Here is a 15,439-nt window from a genome sequence, read left to right as displayed (position 1 = left end):
ATAAGGCTGACTAGTTTCACTAAACAACATTTCTATATATTGTACTTTTACTTTTATAGCAACTTACTTCTTCATCAACAAGGAAAAAAAAAAGTATAAAAGCATTTCCCTCAATACTGCAAGATGATTAAAAAAAAATGGAATTACACTTCAAATCTGCAGTCACATGTTGGGATGCAGATATTTTTTAACCACTGATTCATTTGGCTGTGTGTATATATATATATATACATATATATATATATAAAAGAAAAAGAAAAAAGAAAAATGGGAAAACATAATATCGCAATACTTGTCAGTACAGGTCAGTACTGACCCTAGCTTGTGGGCCATCTAGGGTTTCTCCTGTACTGCAGTTGCAACACCACTCAAATTGATTTTCTCTGCAATGACAGCTCCAGTCAGACTGGCACCATGGCAGTCTACCAACACATCTCATTACTATGCTAGGCAAATGACAGCAGCTGGTGTCATATTATAAAGGTGTTTTCAACAATGAAAACACACAGCCCCTCAATCTTCAAGGCAACACTAAATCGTTTAGACACTATCATTTTTTTCTGTTAAGAGCATTGGTTTTGGACAAAGACCACTTCAAAGTTTGAAATTGCCCTTTTTTTTTTTTTTTTTTTTTTAATAACTAACGGCCCCCTAGCATTTTTAGATCACTTTATTATCCCACCTACATTGTTTGGAAGTACTTGTTGCCAGGTAACAGTTTAGCAGCCATTTTCAAGGGCTGGAGATTTATTTTGCATGTGTAATATATATACTTAAACACACACACACACACACAGAGGGATCGTGTGGGTGTGTGCGAATGTAGATATATATTTAATGGGTATATGACCGTATTTGAGCACATGTGTGTAAATATATATATATGCGTGCGTGCATACGTATCCATATATATATACTTAAATGTTGGGAGCATCCTGTACACATCTGGAAGCTGGCACACAATTCTTCTGCCCGCAGTGCAGCCAGCCACCTCAGGCCCAGTACACAGCCAGAGCCCCGCACAGCATGAGGGCCTGGCCGGGTGCGCTACTCCTGGGCCTGGCAGCCCTACTCCTGGGCCTGGCCACCCTCCTCGGCCTGCTCAGCTGAGCCCCCCACCCGGCCTGCAGCCTCCTCCAGGCTCCCTGGGGCTTCCGAGTCTGCCCGGGAGCGCTTGAACCTGCGGTCCGGGTACTGGCTGTTGTCGAAAGGCATGCGATGGACGCAGAGCACGTGGGTCTTCAGGTTCCCCTTCTGAGAGGCACTGTATGGGCAGTATCGGCACTGGAAGGGCCGGTGACCTGCACAAAGGACAAAAGGCTGGTTAGTTTTTCTCTGTTTACAGTAAATGTTCTGGTGAAACACGCCACAGCTGAAAGCCCTCCTGCTGAAGGAAGTTGCTGTGTGACTTCAGCAAGAATAAGAAATTTGTGCTGCTTGTGATTTGCTGGTTTCAAGAAACTGCATTTTTAAAAGCCTCTGCTTCAGATTTTTGGGAAAAGTGCAGCTATTTTGTCTCCCTCCTCACACCCAGCTGTAAATCTGTCAGCCCATGATCCAAACTAAACTCTTGTAAATATGGTGCAATCATGTACTAGACTGCCTTCTAGACTTGTTAATTATCTTTTTTATTGAAGTGCAGTTCAGGGATGACAATGTACAGACCCTTCATCTAATAACCATACAACCATACTTTGTCTTTGGGTGAGTTTCTGAGTCAAGAACTGTATGTTTTATTTTAATCACACAGATTATTTTTTAATGGAAAGAAATAATGGATTGAGATAATCGAGGCCTCAAACCTGCAAATATTTACTCCAGTGAGATTACTCCTGTGAGTAAAGAAACACAAGCAGAGATGTGTTTGCAGGGTTGGGGCACAAGGTTATCACCAGCTCCAAAATAAATGTCCAAACCAGATTAAAAAAGGAATGTTAATGCACAGAATCTGATAGATGCACTTCTTGTGTGTGAAATAGCAACTGTCTGCAAAATGAAGGCATGAATGAAAGATATCACTTTTAGTAACTCTATCACTACGCTCTCTCATATTTTTCAGATTATTGTGACTTTGAATCTTCATGCTGTATCTGGTTTTGGAGGTTATGTTTCAGCAATCACATTTCAACCTATGCTGGGAAGTTGTTGATGTGTTTTACTGGAACTTTATGAGCTTTGTCTCTCAAATTAACTTAAACCAGGACCATCTGAGGTCAAATGCACTTAGCTTGCTTTAATTTGCTCAAATAAATGAATAAATAAATGTGCCAGACTGTCTACATAAAGCCAGAATAAGTGAAAAACAATACCCTATCTCCACATTTGAAGAGCACATTTTCCTCTGCTGTTGTGTTACTACCCAGCGGGCACAAACCAGATGCTAGTGTAGCAGAAGAGGACTACACTCCCCACTTCATGGGAAGGGGTTGGGACCAATTTTAGGTGGTAATGTAATGGAAAAGCAAATGGATACTGGTTATGCACTGGTCTAATGCTGCTTTGTACAGGAGTAGGAATGTTCCCGCAGCACTCACAGCCTGGGAGTTAGCCTTGGCTGGGTTTAGCCTTGCACTGCTGGTGGCACACAAGCATGAGCATCTCAGGCAGAGGAAATTCACCTGAACCAGCAGTGCTTTGGGTTGCGCAAATAATCTGCTATTTTTACTGTAACAACAAAAATACCAGGCTGAGTTCCCCCAAACATTCTGCCCGCTACTCAGAGTAAAGAAGCATCAAGTCCAGTACACAGTTACCCAAAACCAATGCTTCATGACTACAGGCAAGTTTCCTTTAACAAGGATGAAAAAGTCCTTCCATCCTTTGCTTTTACAATTTAAAGATTGCCAAAAGGGTGGCCAACCCTCAAGGCCTCTAATATGCACATTTATGCATGAATCTGGGGACAGAGATTGGGTTGATCTCATTCTCTCCTGGGGTAAATAAAGACATTTCCATCAACAACTTCATAAGGAAAAAGCAATGAAATCTACAAGCTGCTAATCTTTACAAAGTTAAATTTCAGTGGAAAATTTCATAGCAATAGCAATGGAAAAAAGAACTATGTAGAAAAAGTTACAGAAAATGGTTTGGGCTTTTATAGAAAAAAAAATCAACTGAAAGATATGAGGAAATAGTCAAACAAGAGCCTGAAGATGTCCCTAGTGCCTCTTAGGATCAGTCCTAAAATCAATACAGGACCACAAATATGCTTGAAAAAAATAGAATATATTAGTTTTGAAAACTGGAAGCCCTCTCAAAACTGTCTGGATGTGAAGAAGGTCCAGAGAAAATTGGATCTTGTTTCAGAAAATCTAGAAATACTTGGAAACTCAGGGAAAAAACAACAACAACAAAAGTAATAAAATCATTATATCTCCTTCTTTAATTGTAAGAGATAGAAACAGTCACCAGAATTCACAGCTGAGTTCTGGATTCTTTCTTTTCTTCTTTTTTTTCCCTCCAGGGTAATACCTCTGACCAGAGGGAAATCAGTGGCTGTTGCATATTCCGCTCAGGGAGGTGCTGAAACACTGTGAACACACACAGTGCTGAAACAACAGATGAAGCACTGGGTAAAGGAGAAGGAAACTTGCTCTGTGAAGAACTGAAGTGGTTTTTCCCTTTCTGCAAAAGATAAAGGCCTGCCACTGTCACAATCACTAGCATGATTGTATCCACACCACACTACCAGCTCCCTTCCAGTATTCCCTGTGGTTCGTTTGACCATCCAATGACTGCCCTTTGCTAAGAATGGAAGATGCGCTGCTAAGATTTGACTAATGGTACAACTTGCCCTCGAGTCTTATTTACTCCATTCTTACCAATGCTATGGAAAAAGCCAAAGACTATCCTGCCCTTCTGGACCTTGTATGCTGCTACAGCCAACAGCTGGATGTGCCCAGGACATAACATCTGATAACTGCTTCCACCAGCAGCACGCAGGGAGCACGGACACAATCATGGAAAAAATTGGTCAGTTCTAGCTAGAATGTGTACTGCTAGCCAACAGCTTAAGATCTCACCAGACAGCTCTTAACTCTTTGCCCATAAGCAGCTACCATTAAATGACCAATTTGTGCCTGGACTACCCCCCACAAATTTTAAACAAGGAATCCACAGAGCACGGATGGCACTAACAGCCTCATATGTGCCAGGATAGAAGCAAACACTTTCTGCCCACCAACAACCAAGTTCAAGCCTGTGTAACTCCATACAGAGAATGTCATTTATTAATTCAACCAACTTTACTAAATCAGACAATATAAAATGCACCTAGAAGGATTCAGTTCTGCGTTGCCTCCCCCACAACTTACTTTTTCAGGCCATCAAAATTTCACATCACTGCCTTGTGAAAAGTAAGTACACAATAAGTTAATCTGTACTGTCACTATGCAGTACAACTGTGGTAAAGAGCACATTCATTTTTAATCTAGTATGAATAATATATAAATATGTATACAGAGTGAGGGTCATAGGAAAGCAAGTGGTACATTGTTTACAGCAGAAGTAGTACAAAAACTAGAGATTATTTTCACTTGCAAAGATGACAATATCTGCAATTTGTTTGTAACTAAGGGGTGAAGAATAACGCCCATTTCTCTTAGGTAGCCCATCTATTAACTATAGCTCAAAAACTTGTTGTGGGCAGCAGGCTCTTAAAATAACCCTTCCTAGATAACTTGGCAATAAATTTATAACATTTTATCTAGCAGTGGTTGGTAGGTTCTTTCTTAGCATGCTATAGTTCATATATATTTTACCCAGTATATATCTTTCAATAAAATTATAAGAAAGCCCTTAAAAAAAATTCTTCTTGATAGTTCAGGAGGTAACATGCAATGCATTGCATCTGTCGTGAACAGAATTAGGTTAAAGGTGGGCCAACAAAGAGAACAAATTATGGTACATCTTTCTCAGATCAAAAATCAAAAAGGATAGGGGACAGCATAATGTTTGCAGCTGAAATAATCCCATTACAGAGTAACATGCTACAAAGTATGCAACTAAGTGTGTGAAGGGACTTCGTAATCCTCTTGACCGAAGCTGAGATACTAAGAATATTGAATTTGCACAAAATAATATTAATAAAATAGTTAAAATGACAACAATGGTAGCTGGACTCCAAGAACTGTAACAGTTTTAGGTGGGGCAGACTGCCTCAGAAGGGGTGATTACCTTCAGCACCTGCTGAACCAGTCCTCTGAAAGCAATCCAAACGTTTTAGGATCAGGCCCAGAAAGGTCAGCAGTGCTGAGATGGTTTGGACTGTCCCTAATTTTAACTGTACCCTGAAGAGAGCAAGGAGCCTGGACTGGACATACTTCCTGGGCAGAACAGAGAACCTTGCTCTGGAACCAGTATATAGAAAAATCCCCCAGTGTTTGAAACTAGTCCATCTTTTAAAAAAATATATGCTGCTTTGTTAATTTAGACTTTGAGAAGAAAAGTTTGTTTTCTTTCTTTCAAGTCTGTGATCTGATACGTTGCTTTGTGACACATCACATCAGCCTGCATCTGTCACATCACATTAGGTTTCATAACATGGCATGACTGATGTAGTGCAACACAGTGCTTCAATCGAATGGAGGCAGAAATGAAGGTTTTGAGAAAATCATGGATCTTAAAGTCTGTTTTTTATGACCATTTAAAGGAAAATGCACTTAAAGTCGGGCCCTGGGATTTAAACAAAGCTGCTACCCATTACTGAGTTGTTAGGGATTCAAATATTTGCCAAACCTATTTTGTTTTGTCTTATCTTTAAAACTCAAACTGTACTGTTGAAAAACAAAAAACTCAATATCAACATAGTGTCATTGGGCTACTTACTGTAATCCAAATTGCTAATAGTTCCTAATTTATTAACTTTGATATGGATCCATTATTTAAGATTAGCACAACGGAATACACAAACGATGGAGAGAGAAAGAGCAATACATGCTAAAGTCTTTTTCATTAAAAAAAAAAAAATAATTTACGTGGTCAAGCTGCACTAGTTCTCCACTTCTAAAAATCTTTGATCAGCATCCAAATTCTATAAAAAATTCTGCAAAGAAACATCGTATTTTCGTGGTATTACAGGCACATATGTAGGGGTTTGCACTAAAACATAAAAATGGGCATTGGACTAGTCACATGAATAAGATCAGGAATTTATTCCAGATTGTTAAAAGTGTACTAATCACAGCAAAATCATGGCTTTCTCCCAAAGCAGCAAGAAAATGGTAATTTGAAAGAAAAACGCCAATAATACATCACACACAAGCCGTCTGTTGTCCCCACTACACCACTTTTTATTATATTGCATATCTGTACATATATTCACACAGATACACACATACAGACACACAATTCAATGCATTAATTTAGCGAAAAAGCAGAAGAGCAATAAAATGATGAATAGAAAACAAATGCTATGCAATGTACTATAAATTATAATTAAGTCCAAAAATACTGTGTTTCTTAGATATGACATTTGTTCCCTTAAAAGCAAAAATGCCTATGATTATCTGACAATGTTTTTCCTTAGATGGCCAATGGCTATAGCATTTACTGGGATGCAATACGGCAAACTCATTTCATATTTCTTTGCTTAGTTTAAGAATATCCTTGCGGTGAAAATCAGAAACAACAGCCATTAGCTCTTTAAAGCAAATAAATGACTCCCTCACTGAGAAATACTTGAAAAGCCCCAAAGGTCTGACTTTCTTGGAGACAGATCTCTTCAGTTCATATGTTGGATGCTGGAGGTTTGTAGCAATCCCAAACAACCAGGACTGCCGTGGGCTATGGCCAGGCACTCTTGGCAGGATTGGCTGCAGTGCAATAGGATGGATGGCACTGAGATGCCCTGTCCCAAAAAGTCACTGGTGAAGGGGTCCTTGTAACCACACATCAGCTCCACTCCAAGGTCAACAAGCTGCACGCAAACCTGCATTGAGCCCAACCGCCACAAAAAGAGCTACTTTAAATATTTTTTCCCATGTAAATTTGTGTCTGAGGCACAATCACCTTTAAACAGAAGAACCGTATGTTGCCACAGAAATAGTAACTAGCAAACATGGCCACATGCTTTCCACAAAACAAGTCCAAAAGACTTTGAGCCACTCCAGAGCCTTTGTAAGCACTCCCATTTTAAAGTAACACTATCATAGCACAATAACGAGCATTTGCAAAGGGAGAACTATTTTCATTTAAATCTTGGCTAGTGAGATTTCCTTTTTTTAACATATAAATTTTCATAAATACATTTACTATCCACAGCTAACGTCCCAAACCCTGTCTGTATTACCCAGGAGAGCAGAATGGCTCTAAAGCCATTCTGATCTGGAGCCTAAGAGTATGGATGTGAAAATGCCGAATAGATATATTTGTCCAATAGACAATAATGGCTCTGAGAGCCATTCCATTTTATTGGTCTCAAAATATGCATTTTATGAAACTCCCAAAATACCAGACAGATTAAAGTATGTCCAATCAGGTTCATATATGTAATAAAAGTTTTTATAAAACAATTCAAAAGTATTTACACACAGGTCCAGGACCAACCAACATGGTCTTCTGGGAAAATTGCAATATTCTGTGAAGTTTATATGTTTATTGGATTACAAAAAAAGGAAATTAGATTTTTAAAACCCTCTATTTTAAGTTGACCAGGAAAAGCTGTACAAACTAAAAGCATTTTCTAAGGCTTTTTGGATGATTTACTGTAGAAGTATATATAGAGAAGCATAAATATCTGCATTTTAGGAAGGCCTAGGAACATTTTCAGCTGCCAAAGGTAAGGCTTTGGGTTGTGTGTTTGCTGCGGGACACCTAAAGCAGCCCACTTACCACCATCCATTCAAGTAGGGTCCATCATTAATCACAGTTTCAATCCATATACATATATACAATATATTTCAATACATATAGTCCTAAAAATAACTGGAAGAAATGTTTGTTATCAGAGGCATCAGACTCGAACTCATCCTATATCACCTCAACACTTAACAGAGAAACCTGGTTACCTAAATTCCCCCTAGGGAATACAGAGCAAATGCTTCTGGGACAGCTCAGGTCTGAAAGCATTAACTGCCACCTGGAGAAACCTTTTTCTCTCTGCACATTACAGGAAAGACCTTAACTAGGAAAAGATAATTTGGGTTTAAGATCATGGCAAAATACAGCCACCAGCTTCATCCTAAATAAAAGCATTGAGTATTTTTGGAGAGAAATGCCCTAAAACTAGTAGGATTCATCCACCTGTGAAGTCCATCATAGCAGGCTGGTGATCCAGCAGGAGTCCCCTGTAGGGAGCAGTGAGGTGCATGGCACCGTCCTCAGGTCACCCCATAGCTCAAAGCCACCACGTTGCCCTCTGCACTTGTGTGCTGCTAGGGAGGAACAAGCAGAGAGCGGCACCCTCGGTCCCCCAGGTGACTGCAGTGCCAGGGTGGTAAAGGACTGAACCATCACTGGCTGCAGAAGAGCTGGAGCATAGAAGACCTCATCTGTAAATAAATTATTTCCAAGAATCTTATTTAAAACAAACACACAAACAAACAAGCCAACCCCTCCATTCATTGAAGCAAATTAGACTCTCAGATACCTATGTGGCTTTTCTGAAATATGATCAAAGGTGGATTCTGTTATTGATTTAGTATATTATACAGAACTTATACAGAATAGCTATTTCAACTTACCAATAAGCATATTGAAGTGTTTAATGATGACAGGGAAAAGCAAAAGTTGATGCTAAACTCTGTCTTTAGAATGTATTAAAAGATTGAGTTAATTTTACACATGACCCCAAAATCACAAATTGCATTTAAAGTAACAGTCCAATTCCTGTCTGAATAGATTACACTCAGTCATTGTCACAAACTGTTTTTTGTTTTTATTATTTTTTTTTAAACCAAAAGAGGGCAGAGAAAAACACAAAAACTTGATATGCAAACCAGCCAAAGGTAGATGGGTATGGGACAGAGGCTAGTGACCACATGGACACTTGTAACAAAGAGTAACATGTAGAAACTCTCCTTCACATGCATGCTTTAAACTTATTAAACAAGTTGGTCATAAAATTATGGAAAACATCACTAATTTAACACTAATGCTTTGTTATGTAAAGCATGGAAATTATTTCTATTTGGACATAAAGTGAGGAACTTGCTGGCCCTCTGCAGTACACTAAATACAAGGCAATTACAAAAGAGCTTAAGTCACCAATAATATAATGCAGACTTGCAATTCTGAGGAAAACAAACATTTTACATTTCTTGAAAAGTTGAAAAAATTGCAGGCTTGTTCAGCTCCAGACACTAAACAGAAACTTTGCTTCTTTTTCAGGGGAGTAAGATTTTCACACAGCAACTTTTGATGTAGAAGGGAAAGGGATATTTCTTTGGGGGGGGGCGGGGAAAGGATCACTACCAGACAAAAGGCTCTTAAACAAATATGGAACATTACATGAACCTTGTAAAGCCAAAATTCCCATGAAAAACAGCTTCAGACTTTGCTCTCTACAGACCCGCCCATGTTGAGTAGGTGGCCGTGCCCAGCAGCACCAGCCTGGTTCTGGCTGTGACAACATGAGTTACGAGCCTGGTGTCTCAGCACGCTCCAAACAAGGTTAGTGGGAACGTTGTCATTGATTGAGCTTGAAATGTCAGACTATCATTGTCCCATGCTTTGGTAAATTTAATTATATTTAATTTTTCATATTTATTTACTTTGTTTTACACACGTAAGTGGAGGACAGAGCTCTTATCAAGGGCACTCGGTACCTGTTGTATAGAGTAAGCTGCAATGAATTCTGACTGAATTTATAATGGCAATGGTTACAATTCAGAAACTCTTCAATCGCAATCAGCTTCCTAACCCGAAACTCATAACATTTGGCCCAAACCACAAGCATTAGCCTGCAGTTCTGGCAGCATCTATCTTATGTTTCCCCTGAGCCCAGAGGCAAGGCCATGCAGCTGAGGAAAAGGAGCACCTGAGCCTGGGAGCAAGCAGCTTGCAGCTCCCGATGGCCTTCCTCCTCCTCACCTCCCATCCCATGCAAGCAGCAGGTTGTTCTTTAAGAAACCCTGAGCTCTTCTCTTTATCAAAATTACATCTTCGGTGTCCCACCTTTTCTTTACTTACATATTTCAGTTAATTGCTGTCTATTCACTCCTTTACGTGTTTTAATCATGTTAATAACAGCACGTTCACATTCTAACCCCTTGAGCAAAATATCTTGGTTTTCCTACTAGGTCATTCACAAGTTTTCTGTCTGATATTCTATCATATTGTTTAATTGTCTCAGTAAGTATTTATTATTTCAGGAATCATTTAGGACTTCTAGTATGAAGCTCTATTTAGATTTAATGTAGCTATGATATAAATGCTGTACTGGTGGCACTGGGATTTTCATGCAGCTCAGAGTTGCTAATAGGAAAGGCCTTGCCAGTGATTATAGTTTGCTACCAAATAGCCTTTATTCTGCCTAGCAATTCATAAATGCAATAGCATTTTCTTTTTCACTCTGGGCAACTGTCTTGAGCTTATTTTATCTGGTGGAATGGAATTTAAAAAAAATCCCAGACTCAGCTTTCTAAAATTTTCCTGCCCACATTTCAACATGTCATGCCCTCAGCTAGCTTGGATCAGGGCACTGCACAGTCTGCCCCATGTGAATGGCTGCCCCCAAATGTACAGAAAGGCAAAAACCAGGAACCCTCCACTAGTCCCATGTCCCACCAGTCACCTAAACCAGAGGACACAGAGCAAGGCACGTGCTATTAAGTTTGCTGAAGGGGGACATGAAGATAGAATGAATGCTTTCTGCAGGTATAATGCCATGTAGGATGAACATATTCTCCTTTAATTGCAGCTGTTATGTAACTTGGGTAATTTAGGTGGTATTTTGTGACATTATAGCTTGTCACAAAACTCATGACTCTCTACCTATGACACGTTAGTAAAGAGACTGAAGTAATACAGACCACTTTAAGTAAATAAATACCCAGTTCTCTAATAGCTAATCCTTCAAGTTGCCCCAAGTGGCTCACGGCCCCACTCCCCATTCTGCTGAACTGCCCCCAGGACCCACTTGTGGGGTTTTGTCTGCCTGGCCTGAGGCACGCCTGACAGACAGACAGGTTGTACCTTGCCAGGTGCGCCTCATATGCAGGCGAACAAGTGGAACACGTGCACTCGCACAAATAACATTTATTTTAATCATACCCCGTTCAATGAATCAGGAGCTCAAACAGCAAAAATTAACTCTGCAAAGGATAAATTGAGCATCAACTTTTCTGGACCTCTCCCTCTGCAAAGTACTGTTGAGGTTGTCACAGAAAAAGCGTCTTTTTTATTAAGTCACAAAGGAAATGTTTTCTCCCCTTCTCCTTTTCTTTTCTATAAAAGGCTTTCTAAAATGAAAGGTGTCAGACTTTGCTTTTTCTTCTTGGCATGATACAGAATGTATGGCTGAGGAATGACAGATGTCTGCAACCAGCTGCAATGAAGCATGCTAAAGTTTCAGTCTAATCCACTTATTTCACTGCAGTCACGTAAACCAAAACAAATGGGCAGTGCCTTACATTATAAAAACACAGCAGCATTACTTTGTTGCATAATGTAGCTGATACGCCATCTTTTTATCATTTTTCCTACTGCAGAAAGAATTCACCTCTTTATTAAAAACAGCCCCTGAAAGTTCTCCCGTTCTGCTCTCCTCTATTTTTTTCTTTTAGTGTCATAGCAGTCTTGCGATGCCCCATGCATTACTCAATACACTGCTATTAGAAGAGTACTGTAATATTTTTCTAGGGAAGACTGCTTTTGCTTTTAAAAAAGACAATCTTATTCAAAAGCTACGAGGTCTGATTCTGTTCTCACATCCTCTTCACGACCCTGCAATTTTAACACATCCAAGCGGGTCTGACCAAGGTCAGGACTGGACCTGCCACCACACTTGCACATACGGCAGCAGAACAAGCTTGTCGCACTCCTGCCCTGGATGAATTAAAAAAAAAAAAAAAAAGAAATCCCCCTTCTGCCTTTTAGTGATCACACCGGAACTGCTGGCAGGTAGGCAGCCAACAACCTGGATCTACTGAGGTCACCTCATTCAGGAAACAAGGCGCTCTCCATCAGGAGGGAGGCGCGGGGAGCCCCCCATCTGTGCAAGGCCCTGTGGAGCAGCAAGCAGTAAGTGAACATGGCACTGCTTCCTGCAGAGGGAGACCCTGCCTCTCCCCACCGTGTAATGCGGCAACCTTTTGAACCCTCCCTCCTTTAATTCTTGTAAGGAAAGAGAAAGGGTAAGGAGGCATGTGGTTCTCCCCCTGCCAGCAGTTTTAACAGCTGTGAAGCACTCTTTCAGCGCAATCCATAAAAAAAGATGTGTTGGATTTCGCCTATGGCAGAATGGCGTACAATTTCTGGCCCTTCAGGCTAAAACAATAAATGCAAAGAGGAAAATTTGAGATTTCCTCCCTTAAACTTCCCACAACAAGCTCAGCAAAACCACATGACTTGTCTTGTACAATCTCCCTGGTGTTTTCAGTGCTACTTTGGCAGGAAATCAGAATTACTGTTATATAAATTCCATCTGATGCCAGAGCTACCATCTGTGAGTAAAACTGCTTCACCTACGTCTGCCGGCAAAGCCACTCTCCCAGAGACAAGGGAGAAGGGAAAAAAAATTTGATTAATTTGCAGAATGCTTGTGATTTGCTCATATATTATTATAACTGCTCATCAGCACATGACAAATTCCCAGCACTCTGCACAGGAACCCGTTCAGTTTCAGCAGTTTTTTGCGTCGGCACCTGACAGACTGCAGAGCCACTAATGACTTTCAGATGCTTACAAACAGTAATTCTATCTTCAGAATAAAAAGAAAAATCCGTAGGAAGAAAAGAACGGAGTTAGTCTATTCCATTTCCTTCCTGTATATCAACATGATTTAACTCTTCGGGGCAGCCACGGTTCCAGGATCACAACACGGCTGCTACTTGCCTGTAGGAGACAAAGACTGCCAGTCCCGGGGGGCAAGGTGAAAGCAAAAGCCGGTCTCCAAAGGCTCTCACTGCTCCAGCTCCGCCAAGAGCAAGATACAAAGCAGGTACTCCGGGAAAAGGCACACCTACACCGCTATCAAGCCCAGGCTCTCCTCAAGGCTTCTGAATTCTATATATATTTTCCTATTTTAATACTTCTGATAACCTTTTGCATTGTCAGGGAACGCATCGGCTTCTTAACTGCAGTTGAAATGTTCCCCCCCCTCCCTCCCCCCTCCCCCTTTAAAACTATGATTATGCTTTCTGAAGCACTGTCTGTGTGCTTGATTGCCTGTTTTAGATTAGAGATTTTAGCAAGGAAACAAAGACTTCAGAGTGCACATCAGTCCTGCATATGAGAAACCACAGAAGGAATAAGCAATAAAATGTGATGCACCATCTGTCCACAAACAATAACCTGGATGTTCTGAAGGCTTACAAATTATTTAGCACACAACCTCACCGAATTATAGGACCCTTAAATAGAGCAATAGACTAGGAATGAGAACCTCTTTGATGTCCTTTTGTGCTTTTTTTTTTTTTTTTTTTTTTTTTCTCCAAACTCAGCCCTCAATTGATTGCTAACAGTTGAGGTATTTCTCAATGACTAGTGGAGCAAGTTGATTTTTATTAAGTAGCTCTCCATAGAATATTTTGCCACAGACTTGAGCAGTGGGGTATATACCACCTCTCTGGCCCTAGCCTGCTGCAAACAGATTGTTAATCAAAAGACAGTCTAAAAGAATAGTCGGTGGGAAAATTCAGTCCTAAGGGCAAAATCCTGCCCTCAGTATTCATACGCAGCTCCCACCGGCTTCCACAGGGTCACACAGGAACGCACAGGAAGGAATCTGGCTTTATTAAGTACTAGATGGTTTTTGACTGGCCTCTTGTGAAATAAACCTTTAACAAAAAAAAAAATGTTTTTTTCTTTTTTTTTTCTTTTTTTTCTTCTTTTTTCTTTTTTTTTTTTGGCAAAATCATATCCTGTTCCAATTAAAAATAAAAATTATATTTTTCTTAGCTGTCACACTGAAGCACAGTGATCTTGCATGCAAAATGCATTAGCAGCTGAGCACACTTCAGGTATTGTAAACTGGAGTATGTCAAAGCTACTGGATCCCCACAGAAACCTGGCATCCCTCCATACTGTGCAGATATACCAAAAGCAAAACATTCAGATACCTGCACCTGTGATAGAGGATTTGGGTTCACCATATTTAACTGTGAGATCATGGCAAAAATAACAATAACAATAATGACAATTTAAAATAAATAAATAAATAAATAAATAGAAAACTACATTTCTTTTTTTGAACCTGCAGTGAACTGCAGAATTTGTAGATCTACTGCTTCACTCATCTTGTCTCTATGTTACAAATTCCTGACATTTTAGTGAGCATTAGCATTTATTTTACCAGTCAAAGCATAACTTTAGACCCATACTCTGATATAAATCAGCACACCTTAAAGCCATTTTACAAAAGAAGAGCTTTGCTATCATTTATTAACAAACTTCCTTAAATATTCAATTTCCTTTGGCTTTTATAGATTATTTTTTTCTGCACGTTTTCTTAACACAACATTTCCCAAGCTCATTCACAGCTGACAAATATCCAGACCCACCTGCCCATGGTCTTCTTAGCGTGCCCTTTACTCTGTTATCTGATTTGCAGACCAAAATCCAAATGAAAATAAAAAATAGATGTTAGAAAACAGAATATTTTTACCCTATTCTCTTTGACAAACAGGGGCCAAGAGGGACGTAACTGTATAATTAACTTTAGATGTGCCTAATGTAACTCCATTATCATTGATGAGTCTTATGGAAAGACACTGAGAGGGAAATGTGGCTTCTAGAGTTTCATTGTGGAGCCAGCACGATTAAAGATTATTTCAGTATTTAGGCCCTGATTCAGCAAATTACTGAAGGTTATGCATAATATAAAGCCTGTAAGTCATCCTGCAGACATGTGTGGGAATGCACACATGGTCACATGGTTCATGAGCATAAGTTGCCTCTGAACCAAGGCCTCATAATCTAACCATTACTTAAAAAGACTCATCAAAAGATACATGAAGGTTGTCTTGGTGCTAAAAGCTGACACATGCCACTGTTTCATTTTGAACCCTCATTCCTTTTGTATTTTTTCTTGCATTTATCTTTACATGGTATTGGTTCCTGGTGCAGAAGGATGGAAGCTCTGAGGAGGACACCAGACCCATCACCTGCACCGGCAGCGCTGCCAGAGCTACCTCTGCCAGTGGGAGGCCATTGGCAGATAATTGGGAGGGTGGCAATTCTAACATCACCGTGGGTCCCCCTGAGCCCAGCTGGTTGTCACATAGACCAACAAACGCTGCGACTGGCCAGCATGAGCAGGGCTCAGACCCAGAGCTGAGGG

General features: G+C 40.1%; 1 protein-coding gene across 1 annotated transcript in view; it reads right to left on the bottom strand.

Moving 5' to 3' along the window:
- Positions 1 to 1,068: 1,068 nt before the first annotated feature.
- The window catches only part of ZNF536 (zinc finger protein 536), a gene marked incomplete at its 3' end in the record, with an annotated part of 201,361 nt that continues 186,990 nt past the window's right edge, over positions 1,069 to 15,439 (bottom strand). Inside the window, exon 5 of the mRNA XM_084294944.1 lies at positions 1,069 to 1,301. Coding sequence (XP_084151070.1) covers positions 1,069 to 1,301 — 233 coding nt within the window. The remainder of the gene's footprint in view (positions 1,302 to 15,439) is intronic.

The sequence above is a fragment of the Netta rufina genome, assembly GCF_964035555.1.
Source record: "Netta rufina genome assembly, chromosome: 13".
Taxonomy (NCBI): domain Eukaryota; kingdom Metazoa; phylum Chordata; class Aves; order Anseriformes; family Anatidae; genus Netta; species Netta rufina.
Note: the sequence above shows the minus strand (reverse complement) of the source record. Positions and strands in the feature narration are given on the sequence as shown.